Below are 21,747 nucleotides of genomic sequence, written 5' to 3' on the forward strand. Positions count from 1 at the left end.
TCAGGGGATTGACTTGGCAATTGCATAACATTCCACTTTTTAGCCTTAAAAAGTCTTTGGTTGCTTTTGCAGTATGCTTCGGGTCATTGTCCATCTGCACAATGAAGCGCCGTCCAAGGAGTTCTGAAGCATTTGACTGAATATGAGCATATAATATTGCCCGAAACACTTCAGAATTCATTCTGCTGCTTTTGTCAGCAGTCATATCATCAATAAATACAACGGAACCAGTTCCATTGGCAGCCATACATGCCCACGCCATGACACTACCACCACCATGCTTCACTGAGGAGGTGGTATGTTTTGGATCATGAGCAGTTCCTTTCCTTCTCCATACTCTTCTCTTCCCATCACTCTGGTACAAGTTGATCTTTGTCTCATCTGTCCATAGGATGTTGTTCCAGAACTGTAATGGCTTTTTTAGATGTTGTTTGGCAAACTCTAATCTGGTCTTCCTGTTTTTGTGGCTCACCAATGGTTTACATCTTGTGCTGAACCCTCTATATTCACTCTTGTGAAGTCTTCTCTTGATTGTTGACTTTGATACATATACACCTACCTCCTGGAGAGTGTTCTTGATTTGGCCAACTGTTGTGAAGGGGTTGTTCTTCACCAGGGAAATAATTCTTCTGTCATCTACCACAGTTGTTTTCCGTGGTCTTCCGGGTCTTTTGGTGTTGCTGAGCTCTCTGGAACATTCTTAAAAAGAGAGAATGCATCGAACAGTTGATTTGGCCACATCTAATGTTTTTGCTATCTCTCTGATGGGTTTGTTTTGATTTTTCAGCCTAATGATGGCTTGCTTCACTGATAGTGACAGCTCTTTGGATCTCATATTGAGAGTCGACAGCAACTGATTCCAAATGCAAATGTCACACCTAGAATCAACTCCAGACCTTTTACCTGCTTAATTGATAATGAAATAACGAGGGAATAGCCCACACCTGTCCATTAAATAGCTTTTGAGTTGATAGTCCCATTACTTATGGCCCCTTAAAAAGTGGGAGGCACATATAGAAACCGTTGTAATTCCTACGCAGTTCACCTGATTTGGATGCAATTACCCTCAAATTAAATCTGAAAGTCTGCAGGTAAAGCACATCTTGTTTGTTTCATTTCAAAGCCATTGTGGTGGTGAATAGAGGCCAAAATATGAAAATTCTGTCAATGTCCCAATATTTATGCACCTGACTGTATGTAATTGCACAAACATGCATATGGTTATACAAGAGACCAAGTTCCTCATTTTGGTTTCTTTTATTCATTTATATTTTTGTACAACATAATGCCTAAGATTCCTCAATGTACTATATTAATCACGATCATATAAATACTCTGCAATAAATTTCTCTATTTCCTAAATATTCCCTGTTATATATAAAAAAACTCAAATGATACAATAAGCTGCATAAAAGGGAAATAGGGGTTATCCTATTTTATGATATAAGGTGATAGGTTCACGAAGATTTAAAATTGCACTATATCCTAAAATATGGATATTATAATCAGAAGGAGAGGATGATCTTATTAATATCTGCAGTACAACCAACCATAAAGATGGCTGCCGCATGTAAAATAGCATTAGATATATATCTATACAGGTCTAACACACCAACAAGATGGCAATTATATGAATAATAGATATGATGGGAAATAGAACCATTACTATCCACTAAGATGGCCACCTTCTGATTCATAAGCTACACCATTGTAATCAGCCATAGGCAAAATGGCCGCTGGAGTTACTGGGCTCTATGCACAAACTCTAGTGGCAGTGTTAAAACACTTACAATAGGATGTAATGTTAGGTATGGTAGAAACCATGACAAAATGGCCACCAAAGACCGCGCATGTGTGGTAGGAAAACGGGGACTCATATGCACACTCTAGTGCCAGTGATAACTTCAGCACTGATAGGTTGTGACGCGCTCTCGTAACCCGGAAGTGCGCACAGCACACACTGAAGCCCCAGACACAGCCACCCATCAAGTACCTATATAAAGACACTAAAGAGAAGGGTGGGCACCCTTGAAAGTCAGCAAAAATCAGATGAAACGCGTTGGGCCACACCCCCTATTGACGGGACTTCCATGAGAGACACTTTTTTTCTGTATAATCAGCACATTTGGCTACTTTTATAGTTCCATGCTTCCTATGTACAGGGAGCTTTTTTATTTAGATGTTAAGACTAATCGGAGTCCCCAGTATACTTACAATAAAGCAGTTTATATCAGACTGGAGTCTGTAGTAATTTATAACATGAGTCATTGTGCAGCAGCCATTCACATTTACCCAATCCCCTCATTAACATCCACAAAAGCACCAGGACAAGGAGAACCAGCAGGAGCAACACAGCATACGGGGTAAGTACATAGCAATTCTTACCTACCTGCATTATAGTGTTCACTAAGATCCCTGATACTGTGATATTGTATTTGAGGTGGAGAGGAGGATAAGGCGGTTCTGATACCTTGAAGCACACTAAGAACACCCATCCTACAGATATCACAACAAACTTTTCAAGAGCTGATAATTTACTGGGACTATTTAAAAACACTCCTCCATGAGAGACAGCAGAACTTTTGGCCATACATAATCCCGTTCAGGGACAAGCAACGCACATCATTCAGCCAGTGATTTAATATTTTTTAATAACGCCCTACCTACAGATTTAAAGTTGGGACTTTGGTATTTAAATTGCACAATGTCCTGCAAACAAATAGCAATCAAGTTACTTTCATTCAATTTCAATTCAGATTCACTTATCTACACATTAATATTGCCCCAGAGCGAACCACTAATATTCAATTAACGAATTACCCAGAGAGGGTGGGATACCTCTACTAGTGGACCAGCTAGGGACAAATCACAGAAATGACTAAGAGCGCTGTGAATCCCCACTTGAATGACAATCATGCAATAACCTGACCCAGGCACCTTGTAACCAGCTCACATCAGGTAATGCACAGGTGTAATAGTGCTAATGATCTTATGGAACCTCTAGCACCATCCAGATTACATTCCTGGTGGTGGATGGTTTAGTAGGTGACCACAATGAGGATGGAGGGCAGACCCTCTCACCACCCATACTTCTCAGGAGCCATGGCTACAGAACATCATGTGTGCACCAGTATAGGATAAGTGTCTTTTGGATCTTGCAATGGAAGTAGGATCTTATTCCAGCCATATGTGAGAAGTACACCTGGATAAATACTCAGGAAACATACGGAGAGCCAAGTGCCCACAGCCAGACATGTAGTCTCCTCATCTGTGTGTACCCCAATATGTGGATATGGGGGACCTCTGGTAGCCCTTTTTTCATAATTTCCAAAAGTAGCACACTCTAACAGAGTTAGATTCTTAAATCATCTCATCTCAATTATTAGGGTATGGAAACACTCTTCCTGCATCTACCACAGGGTAGAAGGTCTGGTGGGAACCCGTATTCTTTGCAGTTAAAGAGTTTCGGGGACGCTCTTATTCTGTCAGGTGGTTCTGGAGTCAGAACCGACCTTGAGCTCACTCATCCCCAGTTAGCTTTTATTCCCCAGCTAAAGTTTGCCTTCTGCCATGAGACAAGGCAGCTCTTCGGGCTGTGCAATCCTGTCGATCATTCACGTTATCTGATCCCAAAACAAGGGAATGTGCAAACTCCAGGTTGTATCAAGATATGTTCTGTAGGTCGATTGCAAGTATGTAATTAGCAGTCCAAGTCATTGCACTAAGCCAAGGGACATCTGTATGTGGCCTTTTACACCTCTCAGGCCGTAAACAGAATGTGTGGCCTCCTCACAGCAGGGGAAGCGCGAGAGCCAGGGAGAAATCTCACATCATGGGTGAAGTACATTCCTCACAGAGAACAGAGTTTAATGTCCACCAACAACCAATGTCCATTCATTGGGGGGGGTGGGGGATCAGCTGTGTGCTGGGAATGCTCCTAAATATCTTGTGAAGCCCCCCCCCTCCCTCCCACACAGCAGAAAGTTCCTAAGGTCTCTGTTGTAAGTGTCCTGAAATTCTATGTTACTACTTTTATTTCCTGAAACGGCTTGCATGTTAATCTGTACGTCATTTTATTAAACACATTTAATCTAGCATATTCTCTGTGATTCAGACTGAACCTGAGGCTACATTCCCGTGTGAAATATTAATTTCTGTACGTAGAACGCAGAGACTCCATGAAGCTACTTTCGTGGTGGCAATGAAATGGTGTATTTATTGGTAAGTGACCATGGTGCGCATAGTCACAACCCAGCTGGTTCAGGTTGATGTGTCTATGGGCAGTATTCAATTGCTATTCAATTGTTGCTCTTGTCAGATGTAATCAGCTTCCGGCGCACCATTTCAGCTCACACCTCCCAAGGGGTGCGAGCTGAAATGGGCGAAGAGTGACCCATTCGGGTGGCCAAACGGCAATTTTCGCAATGGCGCCCAGCACTTTGGTCGGGGTAGCCTTTTTACACTGCTAAAGCCGACCTCTATGGGCACGAGCAGCGCAATAATCGCCATCAATTGACTAGTGCCCTGCGATCTCCTGTCACTTTAGACTGGAGATCAGGCGAGCGAAAACAATTGAGTGCTGCCTCCTGAAATGCATTGTCTGGAGGTCTCTCCTTACAGCATCAGAGGGATAACGCAGCAAGCAGTCCCTTTTACCAGTGCCGTTTCCTGAAATGCATTGTCTGGAGGTCTCTCCTTACAGCATCAGAGGGATAACGCAGCAAGCAGTCCCTTTTACCAGTGCTGTCTGCTGAAATGCATTGTCTGGAGGTCTCTCCTTACAGCATCAGAGGGATAACGCAGCAAGCAGTCCCTTTTACCAGTGCTGTCTGCTGAAATGCATTGTCTGGAGGTCTCTCCTTACAGCATCAGAGGGATAACACAGCAAGCAGTCCCTTTTACCAGTGCGGTCTGACTATATATATTACCTTTATAAGTAGGAGGAGAATCAACTGCAACAAATAGCCAAAATTATTAAAATGTATAGGGCCCCACACGTTGTCTGCAGCGCCGTACTGAGGGCAAAACAATAAGACAGTACAATACAGTAGACAAGTAACAAATAGCGCTATAAGTCTCAACACAGCCACTGGTGCAATGGAAATATTCAGCGTAAGCTGAAACCTGCACAGATAATGGGCCTAGGTCGTCTGGAGAAACAAAATGGAGGGGTGGAGTCCAGGGGTAGAGAGCCGGCAGAGGGAGGGGTGGAGTCCAGGGGTAGAGAGCCGGCAGAGGGAGGGGTGGAGTCCGGGGGTAGAGAGCCTGCAGAGGGAGGGGTGGAGTCCGGGGGTAGAGAGCCTGCAGAGGAAGGGGTGGAGTCCGGGGGTAGAGAGCCTGCAGAGGAAGGGGTGGAGTCCGGGGGTAGAGAGCCTGCAGAGGAAGGGGTGGAGTCCGGGGGTAGAGAGCCTGCAGAGGAAGGGGTGGAGTCCGGGGGTAGAGAGCCTGCAGAGGAGGCAGAGGGAGAGGTGGAGTCCGAGGGTAGAGAGCCTGCAGAGGAGGCAGAGGGAGAGGTGGAGTCCGGGGGTAGAGAGCCTGCAGAGGAGGCAGAGGGAGGGGTGGAGTCCAGGGGTAGAGAGCCTGCAGAGGAGGCAGTGGGAGGGGTGGAGTCCAGGGGTAGAGAGCCTGCAGAGGAGGCAGAGGGAGGGGTGGAGTCCAGGGGTAGAGAGCCTGCAGAGGAGGCAGAGGGAGGGGTGGAGTCCAGGGGTAGAGAGCCTGCAGAGGGAGGGGTGGAGTCCAGGGGTAAAGAGCCTGCAGAGGAGGCAGAGGGAGGGGTGGAGTCCAGGGGTAGAGAGCCTGCAGAGGGAGGGGTGGAGTCCAGGGGTAGAGAGCCTGCAGAGGAGGCAGAGGGAGGGGTGGAGTCCGGGGGTAGAGAGCCTGTAGAGGAGGCAGAGGGAGTGAGGCCCTTGCTCATGGAGCTTACAGTCTATAGAAGAGGTTCCAAACCATAGGTGACTTAATTAGTAACTCAGTCAATTTGATTTAACAACCTATGCTCAACCATGGATCTCTCTAAAACCTAAACTGTTGGGGAGCCTTGAGGACCGCGTTATGGAAACTCTGGTCTAAAAAAGGACTGTAAACTTCATCTACTGAACATACTACATGCAATTTTTATTCAGCGTTTTCAGACCTTTGTTGGGAAACCTGTACAGGATGTAAAAATTATATACACCATACGACCAAATTTAAAAATAAATAAAAATACATCTAATTTTTAAAGAAAACTAGAAAGTACGACGTGTACGTGCATGATAGTCTTATTTTTACAAAGAAAAGTTTCTAGATTATATGAATATCGTAGACAAATCTTATTACATAGTAAGAACATGCATGCTCTGTACTACATGTAACATCATGCTTACAAATATGTTGAACTAAATTGCAAGTAGTAAGAGCGCCATCTATTGGTTGCCTTAGAAAGCAGCATCTTACCTACAGGATCAGAAGAGTCTGTCAGGATAACATCAAAAACATCCTGGTTCTGTTTCATGAACTGGAAACCATCACCAACATGTAAGGTGAGCTTAGGACTGGAGTACCCCATTGCCATTCCGGGGAGATACTGCTTTGAGACGTTGATGACCTCCTGGAGGTTAATGAAGGAAAGACATTCTTAGAAGATACAAAGTAGGCAACTCGAGCAAGGAAGAGGCCCCGACTGTCAGCGTCCAGCCAGAGTTCAACCGGGTGTTCTGGGCGATCTGCCTAATATCAGAGAATTGTCCAGATAATTGTACTGTGCATGTGCGTGACTGATCTGAAGATACGGATTGGCCAGGCATGCCGAATTATCCAGCATACCCATCCAATGCCTATAGTGTGACTGCAGGGTATATAGCATGTACACCTGCCTATAGTGTGACTGCAAGGTATATAGCACGTACGCCTGCCTATAGTGTGACTGCAGGGTGTATAGCACGTACACCTGCCTATAGTGTGACTGCAAGGTATATAGCACGTACACCTGCCTATAGTGTGACTGCAGGGTGTATAGCACGTACACCTGCCTATAGTGTGACTGCAAGGTATATAGCACGTACGCCTGCCTATAGTGTGACTGCAGGGTGTATAGCACGTACACCTGCCTATAGTGTGACTGCAAGGTATATAGCACGTACGCCTGCCTATAGTGTGACTGCAGGGTGTATAGCACGTACATCTGCCTATAGTGTGACTGCAGGGTGTATAGCACGTACACCTGCCTATAGTGTGACTGCAGGGTATATAGCACGTACACCTGCCTATAGTGTGACTGCAGGGTATATAGCACGTACACCTGCCTATAGTGTGACTGCAGGGTATATAGCACGTACACCTGCCTATAGTGTGACTGCAGGGTATATACATACACACTTTTCATTATTAACAGACCTCTGTTTAAAGACACAAAATGGTTTTAAATATCAAGTTAATATTGCAGATAGAAGGTGCTAGTAGCAGGATAGTCAATTGCACAGACATACAAAATGCGGCCAAAATGTCGACATTAACAATATAGGCAGGCGTACGTGCTATATACCCTGCAGTCACAGTATAGGCAGACGTACGTGCTATATACCCTGCAGTCACACTATAGGCAGACGTACGTTCTATACACCCTGCAGTCACACTATAGGCAGGCGTACGATATATATACCCTGCCGTCACACTATAAGCAGGCGTACGTGCTATATACCCTGCAGTCACACTATAGGCAGGCGTACGTGCTATACACCCTGCAGTCACACTATAGGCAGACGTACGTTCTATACACCCTGCAGTCACACTATAGGCAGGCGTACATGCTATATACCCTGCAGTCACACTATAGGCAGACGTACGTGCTATATACCCTGCAGTCACACTATAGGCAGACGTACGTGCTATATACCCTGCAGTCACACTATAGGCAGACGTACGTTCTATACACCCTGCAGTCACACTATAGGCAGACGTACGTGCTATATACCCTGCAGTCACACTATAGGCAGACGTACGTGCTATATACCCTGCAGTCACACTATAGGCAGACGTACGATATATATACCCTGCCGTCACACTATAGGCAGACGTACGATATATATACCCTGCCGTCACACTATAGGCAGGCGTACGTGCTATATACCCTGCAGTCACACTATAGGCAGGCGTACGTGCTATATACCCTGCAGTCACACTATAGGCAGGCGTACGTGCTATATACCCTGCAGTCACACTATAGGCAGGCGTACGTGCTATATACCCTGCAGTCACACTATAGGCAGGCGTACGTGCTATATACCCTGCAGTCACACTATAGGCAGGCGTACATACTATATACCCTGCAGTCACACTATAGGCAGGCGTACGTGCTATATACCCTGCAGTCACACTATAGGCAGGCGTACATACTATATACCCTGCAGTCACACTATAGGCAGACGTACGTGCTATATACCCTGCAGTCACACTATAGGCAGGCGTACATACTTTGCTGGTCATTAATTTTGCGCAAATAAACAGGGGATTAGAACGATCAATTTTTATTTATTTATCACTACTATGAAGGGGATCAGCGCCTGAGGCGCTGTATAGTGATGTGGAACTACACATACCAGCATGCCCTAACTGCAGCACTACCATGATGGGGTTTAGTGGCTACGGTAATAAATGCATGCTGCAGTTGGACTAGAGATAGCAGCATGACCTGCAACAGTCTCAGCAGGCACTAGCAGCAAATCTATGGTAGGGCATGCTGGTATGTGTGGTTCCACAGCAGCTGTCAGTGGTACATTATCTGATGTAACCATAGTATTATGCCAACTACAATCATTGCAATTAGCATCAGTCTGACCAGACAGGATTACTGGTCACCGCTAGTTATTATTTTAGCCATGTGTTGACATTTTAGTTGCCAACCCCTTAAGATTTGTCTATATGTCAACTAGTTATTTTAGCTTTGACGACATTTTGATTGTCCGAGTTTTGACTACATCCCAATAGCTGATCCTGGTGACGACTTGTGCTAGGACTGTCGCCGTCCAATAAACGTGTAGTGAACGCCGATTGCTTGAGTCGGCAAGGATTAGCTTTCATGCGTTACATGACGGTCTCCATTGCTATGAATGGATGTATAGAGAATACTGCATTATAGACGGATGGAAAAGCCCTGAACCTACCTCGTCAATCTCACACTGCACCACCGACTCCACAGACGGATGCTTCACCACCTCTCTCAGGACTCCGCCATCACCCCCTCCGATGATCAGCACCTAACAGATGAAGATACATGTTCACAATAGCATGGTGGCAGAGTGACTAGTATTGCTGCCTCTGTACTGGGATCATGCTTGGATTCTCCCCATGTTTGTGTAGTGTCCTCTCACTGTCTACAGACTGCCAGACAAATGCACCCTACAGCGCGAGTCCTGCGCCATTTAGACTGTAAGCTTGGGGCAGCGGCTGACGGGAATGATCATACAGAACCGGAAATATTACATTATATATACACACACAATTCTGCCATGTCTGGGATCAGGGTTAATACTGTACCTTGCACAGATTATTTATTTTAATGAGAAGTTTTACTGCATAGACAAATGTATGACTACTAATCAGTACCTTCTTCTGTGCGCAGACGAGTGTAAAATACCAAAAACAAGTAGAAGCAGCGTCTAGTAATATTTCCTAACATAAAACACATACTTTAAATTGCAAGTCTGCTTCATGATGGCAGATTCCTGGAAAAGGACACACGGACACACACGGACACACACGGACACACACGGACACACACGGACACACCTTTAATGCACCGTACAGCACTTTACCCATGTGGGGGTTAGAACTGTAACACGAGCAGCTTAGGAGGAATAGACCAGTATTACTAGGTCACAATGGATTTGCCTCACCCACAACATGTATACAAACACATCTCTGAAGAAGTGACAGAATACCAGTGAATAAATGACCACCATTTGGCTGCAAGGCCCTGGCACAGAAGCCCGCCTGATCAGACCTAGTTGGCATATCATCTTCTCAAACACAATGGTTAAGTAGACAGTAAACGCTGAAACGGAAACGTCACTAAAGTTGCCCTGACAGCTCCAATAACCCGAGTTACTGTGCTGTTTGAAAGGGCCAGGTTGAACTAAGCCAGGTCCAGTGACAAGGCCTTTCAACCCTGGTCATGAGAAGGGTTGAACGCGTGCAACCCGGGTCCGGTTCTCTGCACAGGAAGAGCCGGCGCTTGTCCGGCTAACCATGTGACGCCAATGGAGTAATCAACACGGCATAAGTGCCGGGTCGGGCCGCCTGTCTGTATGGTGGGGTTGCATCCGGGATGGGCACCTGAACATAATCCCGGGTGTGACCCAGTCATCAGTTGTAAAAGCAGTATTAGTTAGACCATGCAGCATTGTAAGTTATACCCCTTTCAGAGATGGCGAGATTCCTGGGATTTTGCCAAACTACCCAGGTCTCGCTTATGTCTGAAAGGCACCAACCTGTTCCCGCGTCCGCACCCCTGCTATTGACCAGGGTTCATCCCAGGTAGACAACCCAGGTTTAATCTAAATGGTGCTACCTGGGATATTACTCCCTGGTCACACCTAGAGGCCTCCGATTGGCCAGTTGGGGCTGCTAGGAGGGGACAGGAAGTCCTACAATAGGAGAAGAAAGAAGAAAAAAAAAAAAAAAGTCAGCGTTGGGTCTGGGGAGAGAATCAGTGGTTTCACAGCCCCTATAACAAGGGTGAAGGCCAAGTAACCCGATGGATTGGTAAGAGGAGTCTGGTCCGTGCCGCAGTGTGGAGAAGCAGCTGGCACACACTATCTACAGAGACAATGCCCGTTGGTAGGTCTGGTGGCTGGAGAAGGAGTATGTGATTGTGTGAGTGTGTACGAGTGAATGCCAGAGCAGATAGGCTTATGTCTCCATGGGGTCGACCAGAGAAATTCCCAGGTTTCAGGTATAGTGTGAAAGGGGGTCTCTAGTAAAAACCCGGGTCTGAGCAGGGAAATTCCCAGGTTGTATGTCTGAAAGCGTTATTAGTGGCATAAGCCTTTACCTGAGCAGGATAAGTTATACCCCTTTTACACCAGAGCAAAAACCTGGGTCAAGTGACCCAGCAATCCAACCCAGGTAGCTACCAGGGTTGGACCCAGGATGGACCCGGCTAATGGTGCAGTGTAAACGGTGTAACCCGGGTTATCTGACCTAGGTCATGCCTAAAATTAGCTGATTGGTGGTTGTGGAGCATTCACCTCCCACTTTTTATGACATCACAGGTGTAGCAGGGCAGACCTGAGTTCAGTGTGAACAGGGCTGACCTGGGAGTAACCCAGATCAAAGGTGCAGTGTAAATGGGTCTGACCAGGGTTGGAACCATGTCCAAAAACCCAGGTCGGACCTGGGTTTTTGGTGGAAAAGAGGTATAAAAGAATATATAGTCTTAGCGCAAGGTGGTAATAAATACACATAGATGTAAGCTGCTGCCTCCCTGAGCCAGGGTGTAAATAGCGATTGATGCCAGTAGGATGAAAGCTCCTGGTACAGCGTGCGAGTCACAGCCAACAATCTGTAGCTGGAGGGGAGAACAGGCTGCCGTGTGCAGAGAAACGCATTGAAGATACGGATTCCTGCTGCGCACCCCACACCCGGTTACGCCATTACGTTAGCGGCTGCTCTTCTTTTCCATCATCGGCTCTGACTCACACGGTGTACCAGGAGCTTTCATCCTACTGGCATCAATCACTATTTACACCCTGGCTTCAAAGCACAGATGCCTGGAGGTAATAACATCATAAAGAAGCCCCAGCAGAGGTCAGTGACAGGCGCCTGCACCATTGGTCCCGGTGTGACACCACCACACTGCTCCGGTATCCGGATGGTAATTATACAAAGCACAGATGCCTGGAGGTAGTAACATCATAAAGAAGCCCCAGCAGAGGTCAGTGACAGGCGCCTGCACCATTGGTCCCGGTGTGACACCACCACACTGCTCCGGTATCCGGATGGTAATTATACAAAGCACAGATGCCTGGAGGTAGTAACATCATAAAGAAGCCCCAGCAGAGGTCAGTGACAGGCGCCTGCACCATTGGTCCCGGTGTGACACCACCACACTGCTCCGGTATCCGGATGGTAATTATACAAAGCACAGATGCCTGGAGGTAGTAACATCATAAAGAAGCCCCAGCAGAGGTCAGCGACAAGCGCCTGCACCATTGGCCCCGGTGTGACACCACCACACTGCTCCGGTATCCGGATGGTAATTATACAAAGCACAATTTCCATCTACCATTCATACAGTGCACAGTGTAGAGACTGGCGAGAGAGTCTCCACGGAATTGTTACTCTATTACATCACCTTAAAAACACAACCTGGCGCTGTCAGAAAATGAGCCTCTTCACAAAACAAAGCAGCTCACACTGGCAGGATCTGCACCTACTAAGAGAAACAATAGGAAAAGAAGGAGTGGAGCGCTGGTTTCATCAAGTGACCACACTAATTAATGCAAATTTATTGCAACATGACAATAAAAATGTATAAAACATACAATAAATTCTACACTGGTAGGATGAGGGGATATATAGGAGCAATGGTCAATTGAATAAAGGTGTGGGACCAATCCAAGGTCCAGTGGTCGGTAAAGTTCACAAACAAGCTCTGTATAAGTCCACCAAAGTGGATATAGTCAGCAAACTCATGTAGAACAATGTTACCAAAAGGATCCAAATACGGGGAGCTGTAATCACCTGTCAATTATGCCAGTACTCACACTATGGAAGGCGTCCAGCCAGTGTAGGAAGTGCACCGGGATCCGTACCAGACTGGGACCGGGCGCACCAACCTGGTGTGGCTGATCCTGGATGTAATTTGCGGGTGTGATAACGGAGGCCGCTGACAAGCTGCTTGCGGTTGGATGATCTCCGTACGGCTGAACAGGTCTCGTGCTCTGTGCTCTGTGACTGTAAGAATCCTTTCCGGGAAGTGGGTAGAGACTCTGCTCTTGGCTGACTTTCTCTGCAGCTGAATGACCGTGCAGGTATGGGGGACAAATATACCAGCTCTGTGTCCAGTGGAAGGAGATCCCTTGATGCGTTTCTCCAGGCTCAAAAGATTCCCGGTTTCCTCAGAAGATCTCCATAGAAGTTTGGGCCTATTTTATATCCACCTAGCAATTACTCTAATGAATTATAGGTGGTGTTCTCAGAAAATTAAGAAGACAGGAATAACACTAATTAAATAAAATATATAACACAGGACTACAATTATAAGATCATGAATACAGTTATAATATATAAGTACAAGACCAATCAGATATATGATCCCTATAATAAAAAAAATTAATAAAAATGAAAATAATAATAATGATATAATATAAAATAAATGATTTATACACATAGAAATATGGACAAATGGTGGTATACGCACCTCCATATACAAGTACATAAACACATACCAACTTCACTAAATATCTCAAATATAATAACACTAAGTCATATTAATGAAAAGAGATGTAAATATGGATATAAAAATAAATGAACCATATTCCTAACAATAATACATAATAATCTATAATAAATAAAGGGATTTCATGATAAACTAAAACGAAATAGTGAATGAAGCAAAATCTATAAACCAAGGATTTAGAAATCTAACTCTGTTGTTTCGTTTAGACCATCTGGGAATAAAGCGTGTATCCAATAAGATTCTCTGATACATAATTTTTTATATCTATCACCACCTCGAAGATAAAAAAAAAATTATAAATGATAAAAATCTAAAAAGAGAACAGGTATTTTTAACCTCTCAGATAAAATTCTAACTGAAGGACAAAATTGACATACTTTCAAAAGGACTCAAATTTGCCCCTTGTTCTAATAGAAATAAATATGTTTGATCCTTTTGTTGAACTAAAATCAATAGATTTCTCACATATGTCGTAAATGTTATTTTTCACTGAAGAATCTAAATAAACAAAAAAAAAAAAAATTGTAGGTTCAACTATTATTATGGATTCTGAAGCGATGCCAATCATTTATGAATTGGATGAAAGTGACATTATCCCATTAAAGGAATTAATTGGTTTATTAAGGGAAAATGATTCTGAGCCAGATATGCTTTTACCCATTTTTGATAATCACTAGATCATCAAGTGACCCTACTGTTAGAAAATGTAAGAATAAATCACAATTTTTTCCATTGAAATATAAAAGTGCAGCAATAGAAACTTTTTATCAAAAGACATTAAAAGGAATTTGAGTCCAATTGTACTAAAACAGTGAATTTGAATACAATGATAAATTTGTCACCTCGAGAGAAAAGCCTTGAAAGGAACTTCAGAAAGATCAAACTATAACTATTAAGCCGGCAGACAAGGGGGGAGGTAGTGGTACAAAACACTTCAGATTATCTGTGTGAAGCAATCAGTCTGATAAAAAGTTTTACACTACCTTACAAAGTGACCCTACTAAATTATATCAGAGCGAACTCTTAGAACTGCTACAGGGGGCTTTAGAAAGCGATATCACAAAAAATGGTTTTTCTTTTTTGTTCCCTACACATCCTATTACATCCACTTATTATCATTTGCCCAAAATTCACAAGTCACTACACAATCCACCTGGGCACCCTATTATATCTGGTGAAGGGTCTCTCACGGCTAATTTGTCACATTACTTGGATTTATATTTACAGCCAGGGGTTGTTACATTGAGATCCCATCTTAAAGACACTGCTCAGTTCCTTAAATTACTAACAGATATTCAGTGACAAGGTGATCATGACTTACTCACCTGCTATGTTTCATCGCTATATACAAACATACCCCATGATTTGGGGACCCAAATGGTCAGAAAAAGCCTTGAGTAGGATCTTGAGATGTCAGTGAAACAATAAAGTTACATTATTTCTTCTATTGATTTTATTTTCTCTAAAGTTTTCATTTAAATCACATTTTTTTATTTACAGACCCTTGGCACCACGATGGGGACTAGGTTCGGGCAGAGCTATGCTAACATCTATATGGGCGCATTGGAGGAGTATATTTGGAATGGCCCATTTGGCGTGAACTTAGGCCTCTACACTAGATATAGATTATTTTTTGTTTGGAAAGGGGATAATTTATCACTAGTTTTGTTAACCACCTTAATAACAATTATTTAAATTTGTCCTTCACCTGTACACCACCCCCACACTTTTTTTTTTTTTTTTTTTTTTAAGACATTAAGGTTGATATAATTGATAATGTCATCTGTACATCCACATTTCAAAAAGGTGTATTGTAACATTTAAATTTTAAAAGTAAACCACCAAAAAAACAAAAACAAACCTGGCTTAGTAATATACCTAAGGGTCAATTGCGCCGATTAAGACGCAACTGCTCTGAGACCCCTTGTTTTGTTGAACAAGCATCTAGAATGCTTGATGCTTTCAAAGAAAGATTATCCTTTGGAATTATTAGAAAATGCGATGAAAGAAACCATGAACTTAGATAGAACAACTTTATTGCTTGAAAATACTAATAAAACAAATAAAATACGTAGTATTGATAAATATAATGGTTCAACAGCATTTATTTCTAAACAAGATAGTTGGCCTTATAAAATAAAGATAATCACCAAAAAGAACTTCCCTATATTAAAACTAGACCCGGTCTTAAAAAAAATGAGTTACTGGTGACAACTGATTGTTGTTTTTTTTAAAAAACTGATAGTTTAAGACGCAAATTAGTGTCTAGTCATTTTAATATTCCTTTACAAATCAATACTACTAATAATACAGGTACCCTTCCCTGGATTCCTAAACTACAAGGTTGCTACAAATGCAATCATAGTAGATGTATAACTTGTAAACACATAGCCAATAAACCAAATTCATTTTATTCAGACAAAACCGGGACAAAGTTTCAGATAAACTCTTGTGAATTGTGAAATGGATTTTGTGATTTACGCATTATCTTGTCCCTGTAAAATTCAGTATGTTGGACGAACTACGCATACATTTAAACTAAGGTTTTTAGAACATTGACGGAATATTGTCAACCGTTTAGTAAAACTGTATCACGTTTTTTTTTTTTTTTTTTACACACTCATGAAGTTAAGCCGGACACCTTAAAAGCTACCATTATTGAACATATTCCCACCTCATCACGAGATGGTGATAGATATAAACAATTATGTATCAGAGAATCTTATTGGATACACACTTTATTCCCAGATGGTCTAAACGAAACAGAGTTAGATTTCTAAATCCTTGGTTTATAGATTTTGCTTCATTCAGTATTTCGTTTTAGTTTATCATGAAATCCGTTTATTATATACTATTGTTAGGAATATGGCTCATTTATTTTTATATCCATATTTACATCTATTTTCATTAATATGACTTAGTGTCATTATATTTGAGATATTTATGTGTATGTGTTTATGTACTTGTATATGGAGGTGTGTATACCGCCATTTGTCCATATTTGTGTGTATAAATCACATTTACTTATATCATTATTTTCATTTTTATTATTAATATTTATTTTTATTTATTATAGGGATCATATATCTGATTATTGGTCTTGTACTTATATATTATAACTGTATTCATGATCTTAGAATTGTAGTCCTGTGTTATATATTTTATTTAATTAGTGTTATTCCTGTCTTCTTAATTTCTGAGAACACCCATCATTAATTCATTAATTAGAGTAATTGCTAGGTGGATATAAAATAGGCCCAAACTTCTATGGAGATCATTTGCCTTCTGAGGAAACCGGGAATCTTTTGAGCCTGGAGAAACGCATCAAGGGATCTCCTTCCACTGGACACAGAGCTGGTATATTTGTCCCCCATACCTGCACGGTCATTCAGCTGCAGAGAAAGTCAGCCAAGAGCAGAGTCTCTACCCACTTCCCGGAAAGGATTCTTACAGTCACAGAGCACAGAGCACGAGACCTGTTCAGCCGTACGGAGATCATCCAACCGCAAGCAGCTTGTCAGCGGCCTCCGTTATCACACCCGCAAATTACATCCAGGATCAGCCACGCCAGGTTGGTGCGCCCGGTCCCCGTCTGGTACGGATCCCGGTGCACTTCCTACACTGGCTGGACGCCTTCCATAGTGTGAGTACTGGCATAATTGACAGGTGATTACAGCTCCCCGTATTTGGATCCTTTTGGTAACATTGTTATACATGAGTTTGCTGACTATATCCACTTTGGTGGACTTATACAGAGCTTGTTTGTGAACTTTACCTGCCACTGGACCTTGGATTGGTCCCACACCTTTATTCAATTGACCATTGCTCCTATATATCCCCTCATCCTACCAGTGTAGAATTTATTGTATGTTTTATACATTGTTATTGTCATGTTGCAATAAATTTATTTGCATTAATTAGTGTGGTCACTTGATCAAACCAGCGCTCCACTCTTTTGGCCGCATATATCAGGTGCATTTACACAGTGAGTCATCTATTTGAGAGCTTTTGGATTACACTGTTACATTATACGTGACTCTTATTTGGTAACGGTTTCTTATACGGAGATGTATACTACGAGCAGTTACAGTCTCTTTTCAATTGAATAATATACCAAGTGCATTGATCTCTATTACTCATACGTTAATCCTTACATATGTTGTTTGGTGTGTACTTCTACTAAATATTCAGGTTGTTTTTTTTACAGTCCGGGAGAATACATGTTGTATATTTATTTTTAGAGATAAAAAAAAAAGATATATATATTTATATTAACACATTTAGCAGCGCCACCTGTATAATCTTTTACCTGAGCGGGGAGCGACACTGCTTGCTCAGACAACACTATGAGCCAATGAGAGAGCGCCCCTAGGGGGCAATGAAAGGAGGTGGCCTGTCTAGTGGACATTACCAAGCATCTTTAACATGGGAGTACACATTTCATATAAAAGTTACACTAAAACAATTTAAGACGCATCACATTACAATATAGGCCATTACTATAGGAAAAAGGTAAGATATCCAAAGGGCAAGCCAGAGGCTGACACGCATCGGATGGAGACTCACAGGTTCCCTATATTCCTGACATGTCACAGCCCACCTACCTTGCGCGGGTTCGGATGGCTACAGAGCGGTAGGTTTGCCATCATTTCCTGGTATGAAAACTCATCTCTCTCCGTACACTGGATTAAGCCGTCCAAAACCAGCACATTTCCATAGGTCTTACTGTAAGGGATAAGATAGCATCCATTCAGCACAACGTATTATACAGGGGCCATGGCTTCACAACTTCAACAGCTCCTTGCCACACTGCTGCCCCACCTAGCCTTGCCCTTTCATTACCCCCAGTATTGCCTGCTCCAACCCCCACCTTTCCCCCAGTACTGCGCCAGCAGCTATATGCCCATGCCCTCTCCCTACCCACAGTTCTGCCTTCCCCTAACCGCTCCCTTGCCCCCAGCACTGCCGTAACTGCTGTCTGCAATTAACCACTCTATAGTATAATATAGAGGACAGGGTACAGTACATACAGTAAGGATAGATTAGTATAATATAGAGGACAGGGTACAGTACATACAGTAAGGATAGATTAGTATAGTATAATATAGAGGACAGGGTACAGTACATACAGTAAGGATACATTAGTATAATATAGAGGACAGGATACAGTACATACAGTAAGGATAGATTAGTATAGTATAATATAGAGGACAGGGTACAGTACATACAGTAAGGATAGATTAGTATAGTACAATATAGAGGACAGGGTACAGTACATACAGTAAGGATAGATTAGTATAATATAGAGGACAGGATACAGTACATACAGTAAGGATAGATTAGTATAGTATAATATAGAGGACAGGGTACAGTACATACAGTAAGGATAGATTAGTATAATATAGAGGACAGGATACAGTACATACAGTAAGGATAGATTAGTATAGTATAATATAGAGGACAGGGTACAGTACATACAGTAAGGATAGATTAGTATAGTACAATATAGAGGACAGGGTACAGTACATACAGTAAGGATAGATTAGTATAATATAGAGGACAGGATACAGTACATACAGTAAGGATAGATTAGTATAGTATAATATAGAGGACAGGGTACAGTACATACAGTAAGGATAGATTAGTATAGTACAATATAGAGGACAGGGTACAGTACATACAGTAAGGATAGAATAGTATAATATAGAGGACAGGGTACAGTACATACAGTAAGGATAGAATAGTATAATATAGGGGACAGGGTACAGTACATACAGTAAGGATAGATTAGTATAATATAGAGGACAGGATACAGTAATGATATATTAGTATAGTATAATATAGAGGACAGGATACAGTAATGATACATTAGTATAGTATAACATAGAGGACAGGATACAGTACATACAGTAATGATAGATTAGTATAGTATAATATAGAGGACAGGGTACAGTACATACAGTAAGGATAGATTAGTATAGTATAATATAGAGGACAGGGTACAGTACATACAGTAAGGATAGATTAGTATAGTATAATATAGAGGACAAGGTACAGTACATACAGTAAGGATAGATTAGTATAGTATAATATAGAGGACAGGGTACAGTACATACAGTAAGGATAGAATAGTATAATATAGAGGACAGGGTACAGTACATACAGTAAGGATAGATTAGTATAATATAGGGGACAGGATACAGTAATGATATATTAGTATAGTATAATATAGAGGACAGGATACAGTACGGATAGTATAGTATAATATAGAGGACAGGGTACAGTACATACAGTAAGGATAGATTAGTATATTATAATATAGAGGACAGGGTATAGTACATACAGTAAGGATAGATTAGTATAGTATAATATAGGGGACAGGATACAGTAATGATATATTAGTATAGTATAATATAGGGGAAAGGATACAGTACATATAGTAAGGATAGTTTAGTATAGTATAATAGAGGATAGGGTACAGCCCATACAGTAAGGATAGATTAGTATAGTATAATATAGAGGACAGGGTACAGTACATACAGTAAGGATAGATTAGTATAGTATAATATAGAGGACAGGGTACAGTACATACAGTAAGGATAGATTAGTATAGTATAATATAGAGGACAGGATACAGTAAGGATAGATTAGTATAGTATAATATAGAGGACAGGGTACAGTTCATACAGTAAGGATAGATTAGTATAGTATAATATAGAGGACAGGATACAGTAAGGATAGATTAGTATAGTATAATATAGAGGACAGGGTACAGTTCATACAGTAAGGATAGATTAGTATAGTATAATATAGAGGACAGGATACAGTACATACAGTAAGGATAGATTAGTATAGTATAATATAGAGGACAGGATACAGTAATGATAGATTAGTATAGTATAATATAGAGGACAGGGTACAGTACATACAATAAGGATAGATTTAGTATAATATAGAGGACAGAGTACAGTACATACAGTAAGGATAGATTTAGTATAATATAGAGGACAGAGTACAGTACATACAGTAAGGATAGATTAGTATAGTATAATATAGAGGACAGGATACAGTAAGGATATATTAGTATAGTATAATATAGGGGACAGGGTACAGTACATACAGTAAGGATAAATTAGTATAGTAGAATATAGGGGACAGGGTACAGTACATACAGTAAGGATAGATTAGTATAGTATAATATAGAGGACAGGATACAGTAAGGATAGATTAGTATAGTATAATATAGAGGACAGGATACAGTACATACAGTAAGGATAGATTAGTATAGTATAATATAGAGGACAGGGTACAGTACATACAGTAAGGATAGATTAGTATAGTATAATATAGAGGACAGGGTACAGTACATACAGTAAGGATAGATTAGTATAGTATAATATAGAGGACAGGGTACAGTACATACAGTAAGGATAGATTAGTATAATATAGAGGACAGGATACAGTACATACAGTAAGGATAGATTAGTATAGTATAATATAGAGGACAGGATACAGTACATACAGTAAGGATAGATTAGTATAGTTTAATATAGAGGACAGGGCACAGTACATACAGTAAGGATAGATTAGTATAGTATAATATAGAGGACAGGATACAGTACATACAGTAAGGATAGATTAGTATAGTATAATATAGAGGACAGGGTACAGTACATACAGTAAGGATAGATTAGTATAATATAGAGGACAGGATACAGTAAGGATAGATTAGTATAGTATAATATAGAGGACAGGATACAGTACATACAGTAAGGATAGATTAGTATAGTATAATATAGAGGACAGGATACAGTACATACAGTAAGGATACATTAGTATAGTATAATATAGAGGACAGGGTACAGTACATACAGTAAGGATAGATTAGTATAGTATAATATAGAGGACAGTGTACAGTACATACAGTAAGGATAGATTAGTATAGTATAATATAGAGGACAGGATACAGTAAGGATACATTAGTATAGTATAATATAGAGGACAGGGTACAGTACATACAGTAAGGATACATTAGTATAGTATAATATAGAGGACAGGGTACAGTACATACAGTAAGGATAGAATAGTATAATATAGGGGACAGAGTACAGTACATACAGTAAGGATAGATTAGTATAGTATAATATAGAGGACAGGGTACAGTACATACAGTAAGGATAGAATAGTATAGTATAATATAGAGGACAGGGTACAGTACATACAGTAAGGATAGATTAGTATAATATAGAGGACAGGGTACAGTACATACAGTAAGGATAGATTAGTATAATATAGAGGATAGGGTACAG

The 21,747-nt window shown here is 41.5% G+C and overlaps 1 protein-coding gene across 1 annotated transcript in view; it reads right to left on the reverse strand.

Annotated features, from left to right (window-relative positions):
- Positions 1–21,747, reverse strand: part of SRM (spermidine synthase) — a 50,402-nt gene that overhangs the window by 17,856 nt on the left and 10,799 nt on the right. Inside the window, exons 2-4 of the mRNA XM_088447804.1 lie at positions 18,043–18,163; positions 9,141–9,233; positions 6,436–6,589 (exon numbers count right to left, since the gene is read on the reverse strand). Of these exons, the coding sequence (XP_088303930.1) occupies positions 6,436–6,589; positions 9,141–9,233; positions 18,043–18,163 (368 nt within the window). The remainder of the gene's footprint in view (positions 1–6,435; positions 6,590–9,140; positions 9,234–18,042; positions 18,164–21,747) is intronic.

This window comes from Taudactylus pleione, unplaced genomic scaffold (genome assembly GCF_031769625.1).
Source record: "Taudactylus pleione unplaced genomic scaffold, aTauple2 ptg000441l, whole genome shotgun sequence".
Classification (NCBI taxonomy): Eukaryota; Metazoa; Chordata; class Amphibia; order Anura; family Myobatrachidae; genus Taudactylus; species Taudactylus pleione.